Below are 18,729 nucleotides of genomic sequence, written 5' to 3' on the forward strand. Positions count from 1 at the left end.
GCATCAAAAATGATACGTGTACTCACAGTCTCCACGCAGAGACAAAAAAAAGAATAACAAACAATATTTTTGGTGAGCCTCTTTAATTTGTGAACCCAGCCGTGCAAAGACACAACACACTTTGCAGTATATCACTCAGAGCAATTAAAATGATCAAATGTTGAGTCGCATTGACTGGATGAAGTCGTAATTTGCAGCCCGTGCACTTGCCGTGTTCTCAGGCTCCAGGTATAAGGTTTCAACAGAGAGCTGTGTTTGTGCGGCTCTAAATGAAGAACAGAAGGTCCCCTGCAGACATGTGGTTGCAAACACACTCAGAGAGAGGAACGGAGGGAGGAGGGCTGAGGCCGAGCGAGGTAGATAAGTGAGTAACAATGGAGCTGGTGTATTGAAAGGCCGGTAGCTGACACAGTTATTGAGAACACAGTGAGTGCATGGTCTGAATATGTAGCATGAACAGACGCACACAAATGTATTTATACTTTTCACTCTCTCTGTCTGGGCGTGTAATCACATGTTGGATTTCTGCTCTCCGTCCTGTGCATGTGGTGCAGTCTTCCTTCTCCATAATTGTACAGTCATTTTGCAAACAGCACATTACTGTCTAAGAAACTACTCTTTCGTATTTATACTGCAGCTCCTGCACGTACAAGAAGAGCACAAACTTCGCCCAAAATAGGATCAAATTGCATCAGCTCTTTTTTATTTTTGCATAATCCCATCTTTGTATTGTTGCACGAATGGATTCTTTTGAAATGATCTTGTATCTCTCAAGAAAAATTCCTCCGTGGCCAGTCACAACAGGTTTGCCACTTCTGTGCCATCCATCACCCTGCGTGTGATATGATCAAGTGGTAAACCTGCATCCTGTCGAGCTGAGGCCGGAGTCTGCTTGTGAGGGGACTATAGAGCAGTGCAGTGCTTCTCTTCTCTCATGCACTGTTCTGTTCTACCCGGCGACAGCAGCTTCCTGTGTTTGTTATTGGAGGATGGGGGGGAAGTGCTGGCTGATAAAATAAAATGCACCAGAACACACACAGAGAAAAACAGGCAAAGAATTCCTTTCCTGATGAGATAAAGCCAGGCGAGGATGAAGAGGACGACTGTGAGGAGAGTGAGGACAGTTTCTTTGCTAGAACATGAGAATGGGTTCCATTCTGAAGGATCAACTATTCTGGATCATGATGAGCTCATATTTGATGATAAGCAACATTTATGAGCATGGAATTGTGGGGGGTTTCAGTCAATTGATGCAAGAGCGAGGTCTTCCAGTTTGAGAGCGGGATCTATTGATTTCATGTTTAGACTTTGAAATGCTCTCACCACAAACCCTGCGCTTGCACTCAAATAGCTTAGATTTGCTCTGCTTGTACTCAAATGTGTGGTTACACTGAGATATTTTGCATCTCAGAAAGATTTCCTTCACTCCAGCTTCTGCTCTTCACTTCGGAGCTTGAGCTCTTCTCCCCGTGCTCATGCTACTTGTGTGCATTAGTGACATCTCTGCTTTTCGTCAATATTCTCCAACCATAGAATGAAATGGACACTCCCTTCTTGTATTTGTGTGTTAGCTTTACTTCTTGGAGACTCCCATAGGAGTAGGTACTTTAACCAGGCACCCCCCACCCCCCTGCAATCCAAATGCAGAAGAAAAGGATTGAAGAGCAGAGGAGAAATATAGCGGAGATGTTTCACAAGCGCACAGAAGCAGCATAAGCACAAAGAGAAGGAGAGTACAGGAAATCGGTCTAAGCTAAATATCTGAGTGCAAGCGCACAGTGTGAGCACAAGCTGGGCACATTTAAGTACAAGCGCTGGGTTTTGTGCGAAACCAATAGAATCTGAAGATGAAATCAATTAGTTCTGCTCTTGAACTAAAAGACCACACTCTTGAATAAAGATATGAAAAAGAAAACTCAATTTGAAATAAACTTTAAGTTTGGAATAGAAAAATTAACAAATAAAAACACCCCCCAAAAACAGTTTAGTCAATATTATTCTTGGTTCTCCTGCACACAAAGGCACATGCACGCAAGGCAGCACCTACGCAAGAGCTAACGAGTGGGTGTGCTAATCTCTGGAGACACTTAATTTGAAAACACTCGTAGGACAAAAAAGTTTAATTTGGATGCCAAGCCCTGGAGCTCCAGACCAACACCATAATCAACTGAACCACAGTGAGGGAGCAAGAGAACGACAGAGAGGACGATAGAGAGAGTGTGAGATGGGGAGAGAGAGAGAGAATGAAAGGGTGAGAAACAAAGAGTAACACTCAATCTACAAGGCAGGAGAAAGAGGGGAAGCTTAGAAAGGAGGAATGCTATCTACAGCGTTATCAAAATAGTATCCCTGGCCAACACTCCAGGGCACTGATCTGGTCTGCATGCCTCTTCTACCACTGTGCACACTGCACCCAAAGTGAAATGTCAGTTCCTAAACTGACTGTGAGTCTCATCATCCACCTGATGGGGAACAGTTTTCAGGATTTGAATGCACCGCAGTCCTACTTCTGCAAAGCTCAGGGATAATAGACGACTGTGTTTGTGAGTCTGCATTGGATCAGAAAGGTTCCCAGATGGTTGTGGCTCGCCAAACTTATTGCCTTGCTCTGGGTGCTGGCAACACTGTGAGGAAATCAGAGAGTCGGTGAGGAGGAACACTTGATCTACGCCAAAACAAAATTTAATAGAGAACTAGGCGAAGACACAAAATCATACGTTTTATAATCACAGTCCTTGAAATACATTTGCTTCATGATTTCTTGGTGGAGCTTGATAATATCACCATGTACTCTCCCACTAGTCTACTAATCAGAGACAAATGTGAAACTCTGGGTTATGCAAGCAAAGAGTGGTTGAAAAAAATAAATACGACTCAGCAAACATCCTTTACACTGAACAAGATGAAAAAAACTCTGACAGAGAGGCTTTTATTGAGAAAATCTTCCTACAAGTTTGACCTTAGAGTTTTTTTATATACAGACCAACAGTGATAGAAAAAAGTAATTTTGTAAAAATGTAAAAGAAATATATGCCATCAATACTTTTATAAAAATAGAACTATGTCAGTATATATTTCACCTCCATAACCTCTCTGAAGAAAAGATGTTTTAATTTGAACAGAAACTGATTTTTGCAATATTTCACTATCAGAGCCACACTGGTTTCCCCTCACGATGCTAGTGTATTCAACTGCAGTGGAGTCGCTCTGAACTGTTTCAGATGATTCCATGTCTTTATGATGTCTTTATCTAAATTGTCTTTGAGAGCATTTAAACGTGCAAATTACAGACCTCAGACATAAAGTTTAAATAACGTGCATGATCTCTTTTATCTTCACTGAGAACCAAAACTGTGATGGGAATAAATTACCCCGTAATATAATGAAATCAGCTCACCACAAATATACTTGTGCACCACGATGTCCTCTCATTTCACACGGTCAGAATAGAGGTATATTACATTTTATGGCAGATTTTTTGAGGAATTCATTTTTTGTTTGTTCACCCCCCTGCACCTTAAGATAACGTAGTATGTTAAATTATCTTACTTTGTCACTCCTATAATATTGTTGAGTTTTCTATGACATGTGCATATTGTCTTTGTGTAATTATCACCAGAAAACTGCTAATATCTTAATTATAAAACAACCAGTCTAGGGACTATAACAGCACAGATGCGCTCAGGCTGCTCCCTCCTCCTCCCACCTCTTTCCTCTCTACCCAAAAAAAGGGGGCGAGAGGGAGAGGAGGCAGGCTTGTTAACTTTATGGGCTTGACCCCCCCAGCTCCTAGTCATTTCCTCGGGTTGGGCCGGAGCGCACACACAGCTGCCTGACACGCTTCTCTGTGGCACACGGTGGCGACTGGACGTCAGAGGAGCACAGGGGAAATACTGCAGTCATCCCTAAATGTGATGAACAGATAGGACAACATTTCTTTTTTTTTAATCTCCAGGATAATTGAGGGAGAAAACACTCTTCAACCACTTTGGAATTAATTTATCTGTTTTTTCTATCCAAAAGGTAGGGGAGTTTATATATGAATTTTTTTATCGTCTATAATATAATCGTACTCTTTAAGGCTGATTTGACTTGAGAAAATTACAAATTTTAGGCCAATGGGGAAAATTGTTGTGGTAAAGTTAATGTGCTCTCTATAAACTCTCATTTTACTGGAATTTTGTAGTGAAATAAAACAAATTCAGAACAAAGGTTGCCAAAGCTTTTTTTTTTTAAATTTCTATAATTTGCTATATAGGCTCTCTCCACATTTTTTTGTACTTTGCTTAGATATATGTTGTCAACCTTTGTGTTTCAGTTTGAATTGTGATGTTATTTTCATATAGTATGTACCAAAATACTCATATCTATGATGAATGTCCCTCCTGTATTACAAAACCTCATCCATATAATCTTTCTCACTGACACAACCTGCTCCATCAGCTCCATGGCCCTTGTGATGCAGAGGGACATGGCAGCTCTTACTGCAGACTGACACTAGATGGCGCCCAAAGTCCCAAATCATTAGAGGATGAGATAACGATCAAATCCAACTTTACTTTGCTCTCAGTGTATCCAGCCACCAGTGCGATGGTTTATTCTCCCAGCAGCCTCTATAGATGTGACTCTTAGCATTTATAGAGCAGCCGTTTTACGTCCGTCCCTATGTTCCTCATGATTTAGGCAGAATAATTATAGTGAAACGTGCCAATCAACCCATTCTGGTACACAGCAGGTCTGCTCTGCCCTCAGTCAGCCATCTGTGTACACAGGCTGCATATCGAAATGTGTTGAGAGAACTGTGGCCTGGGAAACTTTATCTGAGAGGAAGATTATTATCATTTGTCTCACTATCTTTTATTTTCTCCCATTATATGATACAGACAGTATACTGTCCTTCAGTTCTGTGGCCCCTTTGTATCCTGTGCTGCTGACTTCCTCCATGTTTAATTAGCCTGTTATAACAGTGTGTTTAACTTGTTTATTACATTTATTTGCTTTTTGATTTTTTATGATCTGCTTGTTTTGAAGTTGTCGTGGTCATTTTGAAAAGTGCTGGATAAATAAAGGTTCTTATTACCGTGCAGAGACAGAGCAAACATTGTCAGTCTGACTGTGGAGTCCGTGGTCAGACAGTCAAAATGATGGTTTCAATCTGTCTGTTTCCTGACCTTCCAGCCTGACTGCCTATTAGCCAGCGGGTGGGTTGCCCACCTTACACCTGCTCCTCGCTGCTTGTCTTTCCATCATCCATACGTCTATCTCAACATCCATCCACATGTCTTACTCAACATTTATTTTCATTCTCTCTCTCTCTGTCTAACTTCAAGCTTGCAGTTCCCCTGTCTTCCTCTCTGTCTACCCCCCACTGATCAGGGCTAAATTGATCCTATGTCTTTGGTGGACTTTTTGTAATTGGTAAATAAGTGCTCTTTTGCCATATTCTGAGAGCAGAATTTGCTGATTGTTCCTTTTCGGCTTTTTCAAACAGCAGCCCATTGTTTATAGTCTCTATTCATAGCCCACTTAGAACTGGCTCAGACTGTGGAATTCTTCACATACTGTGCATGAGGCTCATTTGCCCACAGGCATGGGTGCTCAGGTCAGCTGTCCCCCCTGCTGTTGACGGATTTTACACTTTTTATTTTATTTTGTTGTGTCGTTTACTCTGCTCTGCTCTCTGCCCTTCTCTGGTCGGTCTTCGTCTCTGCAGCGTTGAGCTGCTCGCCACCACATCCAAGCTCGGCGGTAACAGAGAAGCTGCCAAACTGTTCCTTTTTTTAGGGATAGCAGTCACCAAATTACAGCCGCCGGGGCAGTTAACTCCACCCGAACGCTGCTGCCGGACACGCCTAGCACTAACAGCCCGTGTGTCTGAGGAGTACATGGATTTGGGTTTTGTGTGTGTATGTGTGGAGTGAAGGAGAACAGGCATTAAGAAATGAGGGAGGTTAGAAAATGAACAGATCATTCTGGAGTTCAATGTCAGATTTTCAAACTAAAACACATATGGTTCATGTGTGTGTGTGTGTGTGTGTGTGTGTGTGTGTGTGTGTGTGTAGACCAGCTCACATTCCCACAAGTAAACATTTGTGTGGGTTTTACATTTGTTTGTTTCTTTCGGGGTCAGAGTTTATTGAAGCCTGGATCCTGCTACAGAAATAACACGATGGGTTGGAGAGAAAAAACCCAAAACTCTCTCTCTGAAAACAAATGAATATCCCACAAAGCGACTCCAGCCATAATTAGATTTATTCTCCCCAAGACAACACTGTCAAACATCATGTGCTCAGTCAGCAACTCATTTTTTAGCCACAGCGCGATTGTAATCGACACTGACTGTTGACGTGGCGGCTGCCAATAAACCAGCGTCGTGGCTCCAGCTGCCATTTTTGGTGAAGTCTCTGCTCCACCTTAACTGCCAACACACCCCTCGTTTGATGCCTTGATCAATACTGTGAGGGATTTTGGCACCTCCGGCGTTGAGAGTTCATGGCGTTCAACATTCAGAGACGCAGACAGGAAGAGCAGCTCTGAGCAGTCATAATATGGGGTTGTGTGCAGACTCAGTCTTGAAGATTTCACAGTCGTAAAACTTTCCGCCCAGAGAAGAAAGGTGGCAGCAATTCACGAGTCAGAATAAAACGAAATGTCTGACTTGGTGGGATGTAAATGTGAACGCCTTCCTCTCCACTGTGGTCATGGGAGAACAAACAGCGTACATATAGTTTAAATACATGTTTGTTTAGCTTGACAGGGGCAAAGGTCACCTCGTGGGAACCCAAGTCAGAGTAATTGCGGTGGAAGTGAGAGCTGACAAGTATAACCGGCACTTGATGGATAGAGCGTATAGGAAATGTAAAGCTAATCTCAGACGCCCAGTGTGGGAAACTCAAACAAATGATCTCCTCGTAGAGGGCGGGTCGTTCGCCAACTTGGGCCCACAACTCCTCCTTTTTATCATCGACCAATATTTATATATCCATAGGTACGTTTCTAAATCCTCTCATATCCTCTCTGATGCTCTCTCTTTCTCACCTAATCCCATCTTCACCTTTCAAATCCAACAGTTAAACCACTGGTATTCTCACAGAAGTGTCGGTCTTCTGCCGCCTGTTTAGACAGCTTCAACCACATTTAGACAGTCAGACAGTCATATTATCTGTGTGTGAAGGTGTGTGTGATTGGTTGATGTGAATTGTGGGTAAGTTAAGGTTAAGTATGAATTGGTTGAGGTTAAGTTTAAGATAAGGTTTTGATTAGGCTGCAAAGTTGTAACAAGGATGCACAAGCCTGTGTGTGTGTGTGTGTGTGTGTGTGTGTGTGTGTGTGTGTGTGTGTGTGTGTGTGTGTATGTGTGTGTGTGTGTGTGTGTGCGCGCACACACACACACACCTTTGACTCAAACAGGGGAATTCCCTCCCAGAAGTAAAACATTGCTGTAGAGAAAAGATAAGGCTCCATTTCAATAAGACCATATGACCAAAAGTATGTGGACACGTGAAAGTTACACCCAACCATACGTGAACATGTAATTTCAATTCCATGACATTACTGCGCTGCTACAACAGCCTCCACGCTTCGAGACAGGCTTCTCACATGAGTTGTTCCAGTCTAGTTGCAGGGATTTGTTCCCATTCAGGAGCTTTAGTGAGGTCAGACACTGATGCTGAGCAATAACTCAGAACTCTTCTTTAACATAAGCCCTTAATAACAGGCCGATGTTTGTTTATGGGGATATCAACATACCTGTGGTTATATTGCAGCAGGCATAGCACCGCAGACAGTCCTGCTTCTTTGTACCTGGGATGCAGTTGTTGCTGTATCTTTAGCTGCTTAATCTTTCTCTACCGGCACAATTGTTTGTCTGTCTGTCTGTCTGTTTCTCTCTCACACACACACACACACACACACACACACACACACACACACACACACACACACAAACACACACACACACACACACACACACAAACACACACCACTCTTGGCCTTTGGTCTGTTTTCATCTCAGGCCGGATGTTTGATGGCTCACAGTTGAGGAAGAGGAAAGGAATTCATACACACCAGTTAAAAATGGTTATTACAGCCGACGAGGCTGCCTGATTGTGGGATGTAGTTTAGTCTTATCGTCATGTTGTGTTTACAGTGGAGCTACATGTCAATCCAGGATGATGATAGTCTGTTTTTTTTTTTGCTGTGTGCACATCTCCATCCGCTACCGCATCTCTACAAATGGCAGACAAATCATTGGTTTGACCGATGAAAAATGTCTCCGCAGATTAAAGCATGGGTGTCACACTCCTAGATTTACAATATATACTTGTTATACCTCCCATAATGCTGCACGGCAAAAGATGCAGAAATTGTAGGTGTTTAAATATGTCTGGCTGTGTCCTCCTGTGAATGCTCCAGCTCCAGCTCTTTTGTGCGACTCGGTGTGCTTTTGTGTGTTTTGTCATTGTGTGATGCTGACTTTGTGTTGCCCTGGCTGTGTCCTTTTTGGCTGCATTCTTCTGGCCTAGCCAAGGCCAGCGGGGTTTTTTATTTTCTGCAAAATGGTATAATTTGGCAGCTATTTTTATTGCAGGGAGCAGACTGCAGGGGCCAGTTATTCATTCTTCCTGTCCAAGTCCAATATGCACAATGTCCTCGTTTCACATGTTTTAATGCCCCTAAATAATATTTTTCATTTCTTTTCATGGAGTGAAAAGGAAAAACGTGTTTATGTGCGAGGTCATGAATGTGGCCGGAAAGTGCTGAAGCTGAATCGATAAGCATGTGATGTGAATTCATCACCCACCGCTGTGATGAGATGTATCTGACCACATTCTTGGATTTCAAGTGTTTTTGTTGCAGCTTTACGTTTATAATTTAAAGGATCAGTATCGGTTTTGAAAACTTTTTTCTTATGAAACATGGAATGGGAAGAATTTTCTCCAAGCCCCTGAAGCCCCTCATGAGCTTTTATTATTGCGATCTCCTTTGTAGGGCCACCACCAAGTCTCGTGAACGCCCAGTGCTAAGAGAAATATCCTGGGACGTTAAATGAAATATCGGGGGCAAAGATCAAGCAAATGTTTGAACGGTGTCACATGTAGATGAAGAAGAGGATTAAGATTATTGAGCAACAACACACAAAAAGATGAAGTGGCCTTCTTCCTTTTCTTTTCTTGCTCTCTTGTTCTATGATCTCCTCTCTTGATGTCCATTGATCTCTTGGTCCTGATGATGTTGAAAGCCAAAATTTGCTTTCCTCTTGCTTTCAATTAAAATCTGAAAACTAAACTACACGACCCACAGACATCAGGACTTTTCACCCCTCTGCAGGATTACTAAATTAGGGAAACAATAAGGAATTATCACACAAAGGTTACAGATTATAGGGTTTTAAATCACCCCAGGGTCCAGCAAAGGACTGGGTTTTATTTTATAGGATTAGCTTCAGGTCAAGGGTCACACTTTCCTGCTGTAGGGATCTATCGGCCCGGTAATAATGAGTATTTCTATTAGATTTGAGGCAGAGTGGCTGCGCTGTGGCGTTAGTTAGGTCAGTGCAGGCAGGATAAAGCAATCAAACTGACACATGCTTACATGTCTGGTGACCTCAATTAGCAGTGAGTGTGTGCACAGCTATGACCTAATGGAATTTTGGTTTCATGACATGCATACTCACTTGAACACACATACACACTTGCACACCCCTCTAAATGAATGGTGGCTTTGTTTGAGTGTTGGGTGGCAGGAATAAAGTTTTCCAGCACTGAGGTGATGTCTTCTGCACCATCCAATTGGTCAGTGAGAAGAGACTCGCTCTCCTGGGAACCGACGTGGTGAGCAGGAAGCAGACAGTGACATTTTGTCAGTGTGGTTTTAAGTGACTTTGGTTCCCAGAGTCGAATTCTGGCAGGTCTGCCCTGAAGGAAATGAGAGCTCCTCTCCTCACCAGCCTGCAGCTCCTGCTCAGCATGCCTGTAAGGTGTGGTGTAAACACTGGAGCTTTGTAATTAAGGATAAGCAGACCATTTCATAATATTTCAATGTCCATTTAGCACCGACTGCTATCTGTGGCCTGTGGTTGGATGAACCTGTCAGGAGAATGTTGCTGTGTTGATGTTGCCTGTTGAACTCCAGACACACACACACACACACACACACACACACACACACACACGTAATGTTATGGGGAGTTGCTTTTTATCCCCACAAGGAATATAATATCAAAAACCCCCTAATGTGACTGTGTAAACATATTTAGCTCCCAACACAATACCCAGACCACACACACACACACACACACACACACACACCGGCCCTCTCTGCATTATGTAGGTGTCTCCATGTTCCCATTACATTCAGTGCGTGCACTGAACAGACGACCCATGGCAACATGATCTTTTGTCCTGAAGATCACGACTACTTCTATGCTGATAGAATACAACCTGCCCCATGGTTGTTGTGGCTCTCTCAGCTTTTAACGATTCTGGACACTTAGCTATTCAGCCATTAGCACAATACAACATCCCTCACGCAATGAATCTATTTTTTTACTCTCATTTAAAAAATATTCCATTCACATATCCCTGTCTTCTCTTACTGAAACCGAGTGGACATAATATTAATAATAATGAAAAACATCTCAAACATACTACAGCTTCCAAATTGATCACACAGTTGATGCAATATCTCTGAAACATTTCAAACATTTGAACCTTCAGTGATGTTGGATTTATTACAGGGCCAATTAGTTTGCATTCACTCCACATGGTGTGTGTGATAAACCGTTAGTGTTCACAGTAAAACTAATGCTGCTCTCCCTTCTCCCTCTGTTTTCTCAGGTGTGTAAGTTAAACATGTTGCCACATTGCTCCCTCCTGCTGTTGCTATGCGTGGCTCGGCTGCTCCCCGCCTCCTCGGCCTTGCCCTTCGAGCAGAAAGGCTTCTGGGATTTTGCAATGGACAATCTGGACAGCGGCAAGCTGATGGAGATGATGAGGGATGAGGAAGAAGGTTCAGCCGTGGAGGAGGTCTTCCCCCCGGACGTGCACATGTGCCCCTTCGGCTGCCACTGTCACCTCCGGGTCGTCCAGTGCTCTGACCTCGGTCAGTGAGTGTGTCTGTGTGTGTGTGTGTGTGTGTGTGTTGCACGTTTGTTATGCCTTGTCATCATTTCGCAGTGTGTGTGTCTGACAGGAAGTTCAGCAAGGAAAACAAATGAGTAGAATGACAGTGGGTGAGGGAGCATGACTTTGTGTGACTTTCACAGCTCCACAGAATAACCCCCCCCCCCCAGACACACACACACACACACACACACACACACACACACACACACACACACACCGGCCCTCTTTGGTGTATTATCTAAGGGAGGAGTCTCTCCCTCGGGATAATGCTGGTGTATTTTCACAAGGGAAAGCATCTCTTTGAGGGATTTTGTGTTCCAGACTGTGTGGATACTGGGTGGGAGAGGAAGGGAGAACCGGTGAAGAGGAGGAGAAAATAAGGCAAAAAAAGAGATCAAGAGTGAGAAGGAGGAAGTTAAAGAAAGGCAGAGAAAAAAAGACTCAGCATTCGAAAATAAGGGACACTTTGATGGCAGGAGATGAAAAGTTTATAATGTCCTTACTGTCTCTAAGGAGCTGGTTCATGTTGTTTTTGGGACACTGACAGGATGTTTAATGGAAACCCAAGACAGCAGAGGAGAGAGGAGGGTGGGAGGACGACTGAGTTCGTCTAAATGGATTTGGAGAAAGAGAATAAAAAGGAATACATGACAGATATAAAATAGATTTCCTGTCAGATGATGTGAGGATCTCCCATATTTATCATTATGATTAAAAAAACTCTCTTCCCTCACAAATCAGTAAAACATAAAGTCAAAATATAAATTTCAAGGTTGCGTTTACAGTCTGTCTGGAACTTAATTTTAGTTGTGTTTCCATATAAAATGTCATGACTATATATATGTTATAAGTGCAGGATTCTCGTATGTCTATTCTTACAGAGCCAAGGAAACTTGAACCAGTCTCGGTTATTGATATAAAGATTCCTCACATTGTAACTCATAAGTCTGTGTTTAGACATCATGGTTTTGTCGAATCATCATACAAGCTCTATGTATTTACTGTCCCTGGTCCTTCTGCAGCTGGTAAATGTGGAAGCGTATAATTTCCGAGATGTCAAGTGCTTATTTGGAACAGCTGCATTTTGGCAATGGCGTCTGTCTCCTCTCAGCGCGCATCCCAGCATGTTGTTGGGTATTTGTGTTGAGGGGTCCTGGGGTTTCGGAGGGTGCTAGTTTTGGCAGTTTGTGGTTAAAGCTTTGAGATCTGCGGCAGATCTGACTGAAAGTACTTTGGTTTGAGGGTTTGGAGAAAGTTGAGGGATGCACTTAATCTGGGTGTTGGTGAAAGTTTTTTTTTCAGGTTTGTTTATCGGTTTGAAGGAAGGGATTCAAATTCAAAGGTTGCAAGTCCAACGCTGCAGGTGTTGACTGAAAGGTTAATATTTCCAACCACACAAATCAACATTTTGCACCTTCTGAGTCATAATCCTCTCACAACAGCTGTTATAACTTCCAGGAACAAGTAAATCATAGAGGCAGAGTCTGGTTTACAGGGTTGACACTTGATTTTTCGCCAACAGCTTATCAATTTGATTTTATTTCTTGGATAAGGCAAAATCATAAACCCAAAAACCTTCTCCAGCCGCTGCAGCAGATCTATCTCTCAGCACGGTGTCGACATGGCTTGAGCAGATCGTCAAAGGGAGCTGCTGCGGGTTTTGATCCGGTGTGGTGACGTGGAGGGTGTGGCACAGTGCAGCCAAAGCCATATATCTAAACATAACTCTAGATGGACAGCTCTGGGTAGAGTCATTTGGGTCAGATGTGGTTGGTGGCACACTGCATCCCAGTGGGACAACCGGCGCTCTCTCTCCATTGGACCTGGTTGCATCACAGGCTTTGGTCCAGATGAGGTTGGAAGATATGCCCACCCTGGTAAGTCTGTGCCACCGACCACATCTGAGACACTTGTCCACGTGGCCCCTGCGATGTGGTCCTGTTAATGATCACTGGTTGCTGTGTTTGTACGTGCGCTGAGTCATTTTTCCAGAGATCCCTGAATGGAATAATGCAGGTGTATTTCCTAGCACTGGTCCATTTGTTGCAACCCAGTCTTAGCCTGTATGAAAGAATTGCTTGGTAAATGATATTTATAAGCAGCCCTGACCATGACAGCATTTGGCTTTGATGCTCGTGAACTTGTCATTTTGTTAACCGCGAATTTCACCAGGAAACCAAAATTAGGACACTAATGCTCTTGCAGCCTCACCACTCACACTTTAACACACACACAGCTTGTATTTGTATGTGTTAGTCCCCTGACTCACTTTTATTTGATGTGTGATTTTGCTGAAGGTATTTAAGTCACATCTTTTGTGACTTCTGTTTAATAGAAACCAGACGGAAAACATCTGGTGTCCCCATCTGGTGCGACGGGAATTCTGTGCATGTGAGTGTGTGTGTGTCTTTGTCAGCGACGAACCAGTAATGTTAGTAATGTCTCGCTTCGCCGTCTGTGTGTGTGTGACCTCCATGGTTGTGTGTACATCCGCCTCTCATTAAAATAATAGACCAGCAGCCCCAAACTGCTCATTTGCGATCGTGTGGGAGTCACCGGTTTAATTTCTGGGCCTGATGGAGGTTTTCAAACACACAGTGACTATTTATTTTCCAAAGTCTACGTCTGACTAAGATATCCTGCGAGTCTGATGTTGGTTCACAGTTGCCCATGGAAGCATTTAATGGAGCATTTGATTCTCCTCTTTGTTTTTATTGGTCTGCAGGTCTGACTGAGGTGCCAAAGAATATTCCTCAAGACACCAAGTTCCTGGACCTGCAGAACAACCGTATCACCGAGCTCACGGAGAATGACTTCAAAGGCCTCACTCACTTATACGTAAGAGACACACACACACACACACACACATTCAAACTGTCACTCTCAGCGTCGGCTCAGCACCTCCCGAGGATGTGCAACTGATTCAGCTCAGCTTGTATTGGCTTCAGTAGTGTGAAATATGATTACGACCTTCAGCTTCCTCAGGGATTTAGAGGTTCATATCCTTTCTTTTTTTTCTCCATCCCTCCAGCACCCTTTGCTCTGAGAGCTTTAATTGTATTAAAGTTTGAGGCTGAGGCCAAATGGGAGTATTCAAGCTCTCTCAGCAGAAAGGCTCTGCTCACTTATGACCCGCATTTAAGAGTGCTGACCAAGAGCAATATTAAGCCTGGCAGTCGAGGAAACTCCCGACATGACATTATACAATAACATCTCTATTAAGCTCTGTTTACCTCAGACTATGTCTGTCTCCATTTCTCAGCCATGCTTAGGTGGAGAGACAGTCCTCTAGTTGATGGACTGTAAATTAACTGTTGCTGGATCTGTTTTAATTCACTCCAACACATTGAGACAGAAAATACGAGAGAAAGTTCTTTCTTTCTAGTTTTCTGACTGTTTGGATGCTACTGGTGTTTTCACAAAGATTAGTTACTGAATTTGGACTCTGTTTTTATTCCTCCAGGGTCTGTCTCTGAGGAATAACCTTATTTCCAAAGTTCACCCTAGGACATTTGCCCCACTGAAGCACATGCAGAAGCTCTACTTCTCCAAAAACCTGCTGACCACCGTCCCCAAGAACTTGCCCGCCTCTCTGGTCGAAATGAGGATCCACGAGAACCGCATCAGGAAGGTGGAAGCTGGAGCCTTCACAGGACTGGTCAACATGAACTGCATAGGTCGGAAACGCTGATGGTTTTACCAAACCATGACTACATTCTGTGCCACACTGCCACTTTATAATGCTGGTTGGCATTGGTTTATGAAGATTAAAGAGGACTGTATTTTTCATGTCCCACAAACATTCCCCTTTATTTTGCAGAGATGGGAGCAAACCCCATCCAGAACAGTGGTTTTGAGCCTGGAGCCTTCAAGGGACTGAAACTGAATTATCTGCGTATTTCAGAGGCCAAACTGACCGGGGTGCCAAAAGGTATAACTACTCCTTGCTGTGGCTAAAATGCTAACATTTTTATGATAAAGATTTCACACCTGTTTAAGTTTGACACTCGATGAGACTTTAATGAGAAGATTAATCTCTTACAGTAAATATGAAGCAGTTCATTATTATATCACAGGAGAACAGTTAGCTGGGCCCTGTCCACAGATTAATAAAAGTCTGTCCACCTGAACCACTGAAACTACTTTTATAGAGCTTGTTATTTATTTAATCTGTATTATAGGGTCTCAGCTTGTTGTCTGGCAACTGCATGGTAACAACAAAACTCCAGGAAATCACTGCCTCCGACCAAGAGACAGTCCAACACCAAACCCTCCATAAAACTAAAATGTTTTGTTTTTATATTTCATATAACAACATATAATGTGCTAATGATTTTTGAGCTTTTGGGAGCTGGGAGGCAGAGTTTTTCCCGTTCTAATCTTGTTGGATTCAGATTTCACTGACTGAAAGAGAGAGGCATCGTTTCTAAAGCCCTTTTCCACTGGTCAGAAAACCCATTAATAACCACTAAAATCTGTCTTTTGTCTGCAATGGGAATGGATACAATCAGCATTTTAATCAGCTTCTCAGCACTGATGGAAACAAGGCAAAGAAAAGACTCAAGAAAAGACTCAAGCACATTTTTAGTGGTTTTAAGTGGATTTTAAAGAAAACTACATTCACCTGTTAATTTTGGTTTAAAGTAAGAAAGCTACTAAGTGCATTTCATAAAATGTCAAAAATATCCCTTGAAATTGAGAAATGCTAAAATGGTGACACACAAAAAAATGACCAGCCAATTATTACACAGCATCAAACCTCGTGCTGATGTTGTGTCTGTCTTTCAGATCTCCCAGATAGTCTCAATGAGCTTCATCTTGACCACAACCAGATCCAGGCTATAGAACTGGAGGACCTGAGCCGCTACAAAAACCTGTACAGGTACAATCCACACTCCATAAACAACTCCAGCCATAACCTGTATTCCATGCACCCTGAGGGATTTGCCTGCATATCTGTAAAGAATCATCCTGTAGTTAAAAGAAAACACATGTAACCACTGAGCAGTGGCCCTTAGGCTGATAAAATGACCTACATTCACACAATACAGTAGAAGGATAGCACTGAGAGTTTACTGTATGCTTGTGTGTGTGTGTGTGTGTGTGTGTTTTTCCTCTTGAGTTATAATAGCAGCCTCTACAAAAGCTTCTAATGTAGAATGAAGACCAGGAATCTGAAGATGATACCTTCACTCTCTATAGACTTTTATTTCACAGCAGACATTTTGACCTTTGTGAGAAAAGCACAGACAATGGTGAGTCTGTTCCGTTCAAGTGTCCCAGCACGGCAGAGTAAGGTGATACTGGCACAATATCAGGATGGAGAAACTGAAGCAGCTAAACAGATTCCAGCCACAATTCATGTCATTATAAAGGGTTGAGTGGGAAATTGCATTTTTCACAGCTACTCCAAAAATAAGGCATACTTTGTTCCTCTGTGATACTTCAGTTTTCTTTCACCTCCTTCCACCAAGCTTCAAATTAGAATGGGATTATTAATGATTCGTGGTCATTGCCTGGCCACCGTGGCGTTAAATCGTAGCTGTTTCATAATACCCTACTTGCAGTGATAATAATCAGTTACTAAGCAGTTATTGTAGGTAATGTACCATGCAGGAACCTGTTTTCCGACTACTGCACATTCCACATTGACTACTACACCCTCCTTTTCCCAGGTTGGGCCTCGGTTTCAACCACATCCGCAACATAGAGAACGGCAGTCTGTCCTACCTGCCCAGGCTGAGAGAGCTGCATCTGGATAACAACCGCCTCACTAGTGTTCCCAGAGGCCTCCCAGACATGAAATACCTGCAGGTGAGTCTAACGTGCACTCTAACATCCGGGAGAGGGAACATTTAACACTATGCTTTGCTCAACCTCTATTTGTGACCCCTGTGTTCTAGGTGGTGTACCTGCATTCCAACAACATCAACCAGGTGGGCGTGAACGACTTCTGCCCTCGAGGATTCGGGATGAAGAGAACGTTCTATAATGGCATCAGCTTGTTTGCTAACCCCGTCAATTACTGGGAGGTGCAGCCTGCCACGTTCCGCTGCGTCAGCGACCGGCTGGCTATTCAGTTCGGCAACTACAAAAAGTAAAGACAGGGAGATGCTGAGCAGTGGAGACAGTGAGTGGAAGGAGGAGCAGCAGATCATTTAAATGATGAAAAAAACTTGAGAGAGAGAGAGAGAAGAAAGGGAGTTAATATTGCAGATTTTTATTATTATTAGTTTTTTGGAGGGAGTGTGAGAGTTGGAGAAAATGGGCAATAAACTGGTGAAATAGAAGAAGACGTCAATAATATGATATCACAGCTTGGAGGGAGTGGAAAGCAAAGCACCTGCAGGGCTTCACCTGAGTTTGAATGAATTTAATGTTTTAGAGTTTTACGATTTGAAAAGGAGGAAACAGAGGATGGTTGAAATTTATGAAAAATGAGAACTGAAAACTTGTGAAGCATTTCATTCCTTTTCTTTTTACACAATAGTGCTCATTGCGATAGAGGCCATTTTTATTTCATTAACATTTTGATTAAGATCACAAGCAAAGAATAGAAACGCAATGCTTTATAGATGTTTTTTATATATGAAAAAGGTGCTATGACTTATGTGTGCTCCCTGTTGGTCTGAAGCGAGTTGGTCCTTAACGTTGTGATTAAAAGATACTGTATTAATATACAACCAGTCACAGAATTGTGGCCATTTTCCACCACGTTCAGACATAAAAACAATTGCACATAAAGTTGAAACTTCACTTCATCGGCTAAACAGCATTTTTTTTGTATATATCATGTCGGTTGATTGATTAAAAGACCAATATGTACAGTTTGAAGTTCCCATAATCATTTTTCTCATTCACTTAGACGAGTGAACCACCAGCATGCCTGTGTAAGGAGTCTATTCTGTGCCTTTACTAAATATTGTGCTGTCTGTGTGATACTTTAATAAAGTATTCCTCGAGGGAGACACTGAGGTTGTGGGGTTTAATTCCCCCGATAAAGAAACACACATCTGCTTTGCTTTGACACAATGAAGTCAGTGGGTTCACACAGAAACAATAGTAGTGTTCATGCATTGTTTTGCACAGTTAATTTTTTCTGTTATGCTTTATCTGCTTCAGGGTTACTATGGGGGTTAGCTTGTTTACGTTGGCAGACCTTTGTGGAACTACTCTAGCCATAAGTAATCTGTCCTGTCTCTGTTCTGTAATCTGACAAGCTACTGCTGCATGTGAATAAAAACCTTTTTTTTTTAGCCTACTGCATTAAGCCAGTGAACAACTGATGCCCCTGGGCTGGATGCTGTGTGAGAAATAAAGAAGAAATTTCAAAAATGGAAATCAGTTGATGATTGTAAAGATTTGGGGGGGTCAGTTCCATGATATGATGAAGATGATGTCATACTTTTAATTCAATAAACAGAATATTTTAAATTTAGAATTACAGTAAAGTCGGTCTGAAGACATTTTACATTTACATCTTTTTTATAGAATAGAATACAATATGTCTTTATTGTCCACCAAGGTGGAAATGTGTCTTCTGCTCACTAAACAGAAGAAAAACAACAACTTTTAATCAACAGCAATTCATGTTTAATGATTA

The 18,729-nt window shown here is 42.5% G+C and overlaps 1 protein-coding gene across 1 annotated transcript; it reads left to right on the forward strand.

The window, feature by feature from the left end:
• Positions 1-3,790: 3,790 nt before the first annotated feature.
• On the forward strand, positions 3,791-18,467 carry bgnb (biglycan b). The gene is made up of 8 exons (XM_020095912.2): positions 3,791-4,023; positions 10,839-11,103; positions 13,852-13,964; positions 14,590-14,803; positions 14,947-15,057; positions 15,915-16,008; positions 16,802-16,940; positions 17,030-18,467. Exons 2-8 carry the CDS (start codon positions 10,854-10,856, stop codon positions 17,225-17,227), a joined length of 1,119 nt encoding a protein of 372 aa, XP_019951471.1. The 5' UTR covers positions 3,791-4,023; positions 10,839-10,853; the 3' UTR covers positions 17,228-18,467.
• The last annotated feature ends 262 nt before the right edge of the window (positions 18,468-18,729 follow it).

The sequence above is a fragment of the Paralichthys olivaceus genome, chromosome 6 (assembly GCF_024713975.1).
Source record: "Paralichthys olivaceus isolate ysfri-2021 chromosome 6, ASM2471397v2, whole genome shotgun sequence".
In the NCBI taxonomy this organism is placed as follows: domain Eukaryota; kingdom Metazoa; phylum Chordata; class Actinopteri; order Pleuronectiformes; family Paralichthyidae; genus Paralichthys; species Paralichthys olivaceus.

What these genes read in the sequence shown, in the direction of transcription:
- bgnb (XM_020095912.2), top strand. Translation starts at nt 10,854, where the DNA reads ATGTTGCCACATTGCTCCCTCCTGCTGTTGCTATGCGTGGCTCGGCTG. An exon ending in CGTCCAGTGCTCTGACCTCG is followed by an intron (nt 11,104 to 13,851) that starts GTCAGTGAGTGT and finishes ATTGGTCTGCAG; the next exon opens with GTCTGACTGAGGTGCCAAAG. An exon ending in GGTCAACATGAACTGCATAG is followed by an intron (nt 14,804 to 14,946) that starts GTCGGAAACGCT and finishes TTTATTTTGCAG; the next exon opens with AGATGGGAGCAAACCCCATC.